We start from the raw sequence: 4,371 nt of genomic DNA on the forward strand, positions 1-4,371 counted from the left end.
GGTAGCAAAGATACCTGTCAGAAATTAAATTACAGACTTAAACAATCAAGTTCTCTTGTAATTAATTGCAGTTTTTTGACACTTATTTCCTCATGGTTTGTCATCTTTAACTATACCCTACCTCACGGATTGTTCAGAGACCACTTGCCAGCACACTAATCCATACCAGCCTAAAAGTATTATTTCTTTCTTAAGGTTTATTGTTATTATGAAACTAAATATTCCTTTAAAAATAATCCCTTATCTTTGATACTTTTAACAAAAAAAAAAAAATGGTTTTCTTTTTGTAAAACCATATAGTCAGTGGGTTTGAGGCAGAGAAATATCAAAAAAAGATATTTGGAACTTTTATAAAATAATGTTCACCATTTAAAAAAACTGCTAGGAAAAAAAAACTGCTGAATGCCTCCATTTATCTTATTATGCTCCTTATAATTTTTAAGTTCTTTCAAATCAAGAGAAGATATTTTCTCTTTCCACAATGTGTGGTCCTTTAACATAATCTTTGGAAATAAAATGGAGAAATCAAATCTAAAGGTCACAGCTTCAGTAACATCTTAAAAAAAATGAAAAACATTTAAGTTTTTCCTAATTTCCTGCTTTTGTTAAAAATAAAACAGAAGTTTGGAAAATATAAAGTTGTCAGAGAGGCAGGACATTAAATGGAAAAAGCACAGACGTGGCAATCAAAGACAATCAGTATTCACTGAGGACTTCTGTGCTAAACACCGCCAGCAGAAAACAATGTGCCAGAACAATGCCAGTTACTTTCACTTAAGATTAATACCCTAGAATAATCTGGTATTTTTAACCATCCTCAATTTTCACAGAAAAGGAACTCACGGTTAAGGAATGTGAAGTAGTATACTCAAAACACTGAAATGCAAACCTAGGGCTTGAGATTCCAAACCTGTACAATTTTCCATTCTACCTAAGTTCTTCAGCTTGAGATATTCAGCACGGTTACTTAATAGTTGTGTCAATTTGAGTCAGTTGAATGACTCTTTGGACCTCAATTCTCTCACCTATTAAAATGGGGAAGAAATTTCTACCAAAAAAAGATTAAGTAAAATGTAAAGGTCTGCAAACCACCTAGCACAACAGGAGGCATTTAAGAGGCACTCAACAAATAACAGCCTGTTTCACCTGAGCGCCAGAGCAAGCGCTCTCGTACAGGTGTATCTTAGATACAGGACAAACTCTCGAGGACAGGGATCTTTAGTCATCCTTGTAACCACTTCAGTGTTACTGCCAGGCACATAACCGCTTTTCACCTCCCTTAAAACGTAGCTCATTCACCCCTTCTTTCGGAAAGCATTACTCAAATACCTGCGGAAAGACACTACCATTTTTTTCCATTCGGAAAGACGAGTAGTAAGAAACAACAACTGTAAAGATTAGGCTTCCTTTTAGACTTTTTTCTCTTTTTCTAGGTCGTGTAAATATTTAAGTGTTTGCAAATATCTAACATGTTCATCTCACCTACCTCCTTATTCATAAAGCCTTCTTTAAGATAATTTTCAACCTCAACTCTCAAAGATATTTTAGGGAAAATAGGCATCTTTCCTATTGCTTAGTTCTCCAAAAGAAATGCTGGAACACGGTGGTTTTCTCTTCCAAAATTACAGTAAGCAGCGGCTTGACAATGAAAACCACCCACAACGCGCCGAGACCACCAGATGCCCAGGAAAACAGCGCCCGTCTCACGCCGACTTAAATTCGGAGATGCGAAGGGACATCCATGCTATCTCCGGCGTAGCCAGTTTAGAGCGGCTTCGTCGCCTCCACCACACCTGTCCTCGGTCTTCCTTTAGGGAAGTTCAGAGACGGCACTGCGAGGCAATGTCACTCACATTACAGAGAACAAAACAGCAAAAAGGCGTGACGAGCGAACGCCCAGTGCAGCAGAGACCTGGAAACTTGGCTGGCACCAGCTCAGGGCTAATTTCCAAAACCGCGCCCCCAATTTCTCCGCAGACGGCGCTTCCAGATTGCGTCACTTCCTGTGACGTAACGCGCCCCTCCCTCCCCGACCTGCCAATCCTCAGCCGCAAATTGCCCCTACGTCTCACCTCCGGAATTTCCGAGCAGGGGGCGGTGGGGCTCGCGGTTAAAGAGGGCGGGGCGGCTGCCCAGATGACAAACAAATCAAGCGCCTGGGCAGGGTGCGCGGGGAGATAGAGAAACCGTGTGGACTGAGTCGAAAACCTGGCAGGTCTGAATAAGGTGAGGGGTCCAATTAGCTACCGACGGATGAAGCCAAAGTTTATTTAGACTTAATCAGCTACTCTGATTTCAGGAAATTACTTTTCTCGGGCATACAGAGCTGAATCGACATTATTAAAATTTTCGAACGTTGGGCTCATGGTGTTATGAATGCTCAAGTAAAATTTAGAAACCCAGATAAGTATTTACAATCAGTTCACCAAGGGTAACAGTAACCTGTATCATTGTTGATTTAGACTTTAAAGCTCTGGAGACTTTTGGCATAACCTCGCCTTAGAGGAAAACGATTCAAAGGGAGAAAGTACCTAACGAGTCACTGGGATATTTGATGACTGAATAGTAAACTAAAAATAATTCTGTCTCTTTGACTTAGTGTTTTTTGCAGTATACTGTAGTCATTAACACATAATTGCAAGAAAGAGATTTTTCTTAAGTCTCTTTAATTCTCTCAGACGAGAATATTTTAAAAAGTACAATAGCTACTTTCTATGATATGTCAACCAGGTTCTGTAGAAAATATTTTAACTTACAGCCATTAAGCCGTGCAACTTGGCAAGGTAATTATCACTCTTTTTTCCAAAGGAGTAAAACAAGGTTCCCAGAGCTGAAATAACTCCATGGCCTCACAATTACTGAGAAAGTCAGAATAAACACCATAGTTATCCGGCTTCGAAAGCCAATAACTGCTGTTTACACCATGGCATACTTCAATAAATTCATGGGATTTTTCTGCCATCTGAAAGTAATTAGGAAATTTCTACACCAGGCATTTCCAAAAGAATCTTTGCAGCCTCAACATTGCGATTATAGCGCAAAAAATGGTTGGAATGTGTATTTACGAGTTAAAGGAGAAGGAGGAACAAATCGAACTAGATCGTAGACTCAGAGGGCAGAGCCTTTATCTCACGACTTAATACCCAGTGCCTAACATAATAGGCTCTCAAGTACTGAATGATTAGATGAATAGATGGGTGGGCATCTGTGTGCACTAGGAAATGTTGATAAAGCACATATTTGCTGGAAATTAGTTCACTAGTTCAGCACATCTGAACAGTGCTGAGGACACTTAGGCTATATCTGTGGCTAGACATTGTGGTGACAGTTGGCTGATGAAGAGGCCTCTTGGTGTTCTAAGGTTGGGTCCAAGAAATGCATATTACAAACCTCAAGTTAGCGTAGTGAACACATTGTCTAAGCAAAGTACGACCCCTATCCACATAAGGGTAATTTAGGATGTATGTTCTCAATGGGGTAATATGGCCCCAATGGGTGGGGGAAGGAGCAAAAAATTATTAGGTATAATCTTACAGACAACTGTTTGTGGTGCTCCAAATCTTTACCAAAAAAAAAACAAAAACAAAAACAAAAACCCAACAACTATTCCTCAATATTTAATTCATGAAGAAGGCGTAAGAGGATTAGGGAAAAAAGTCTAGAAAGACTGTAAATCTATCTATCGATCTCAACTTAGCTGGAGACTGACTATTTAGGCTAAAAACCACAGCAGATGTTATCTTAAAGATTTAGGAGAGTATTTTATTTTTTTTAAGAGTTTAAATTTCATTCCTGATTGGCAGAACATGCTGTTCCTGAACTTTTGGTTCCAGCCATTCTCGCAATTTATCTTAGCTATCTGAATAATAAATTGAATTAAATTCCAGTTCTAGCCAGTTCTTCCAAGTAGTACCTGAAGTTAATTTATAATAGTTCCTTCTAAGGAAAATTAGATAAATTTTTTTTAATTCCCTAGTTCAAAGTTTTTTCCTTGATATTTCAATTTCTTTGTTTTGCTCTGAGTATTTAATAGCATTTTTATCTTTTTAAAATTTGTTGAACTGGAAAGATTATGGGTATTCCATTTTAGAGTTATTTCTAATTAACACTTCAGAAAATATAATCCTAATGATGGCATTATCGTGTTCCTTTTTTCATTACATTTTTCTTATTTCATGAATTCAAGATACATTTATATTCAAATAGTAACATTCCATAGGCTAGTGTTACCTCCTCTGAATCAAGGGCTACCCTGAAATTAGTTTTTAAAGTGATGTTTTAAGAAAAAAAATCACAAAGGTGTTATTAGTGCTACATTTAAAAAGTATATTACTCAAAATTCTCTAGTTTGATTAAATTCTTCACAAGTAT

The 4,371-nt window shown here is 37.8% G+C and overlaps 1 protein-coding gene across 1 annotated transcript in view; it reads right to left on the reverse strand.

The window, feature by feature from the left end:
* Positions 1-1,969, reverse strand: part of NSUN6 (NOP2/Sun RNA methyltransferase family member 6) — a 68,621-nt gene extending 66,652 nt beyond the window's left edge. The window contains exon 1 of the mRNA XM_023533143.1: positions 1,487-1,969. Within this exon, the coding sequence (XP_023388911.1) occupies positions 1,487-1,561 (75 nt within the window). The 5' untranslated portion in view covers positions 1,562-1,969. The remainder of the gene's footprint in view (positions 1-1,486) is intronic.
* Positions 1,970-4,371: the final 2,402 nt, after the last annotated feature.

This window comes from Pteropus vampyrus, unplaced genomic scaffold (assembly GCF_000151845.1).
Source record: "Pteropus vampyrus isolate Shadow unplaced genomic scaffold, Pvam_2.0 Scaffold96, whole genome shotgun sequence".
In the NCBI taxonomy this organism is placed as follows: Eukaryota; Metazoa; Chordata; class Mammalia; order Chiroptera; family Pteropodidae; genus Pteropus; species Pteropus vampyrus.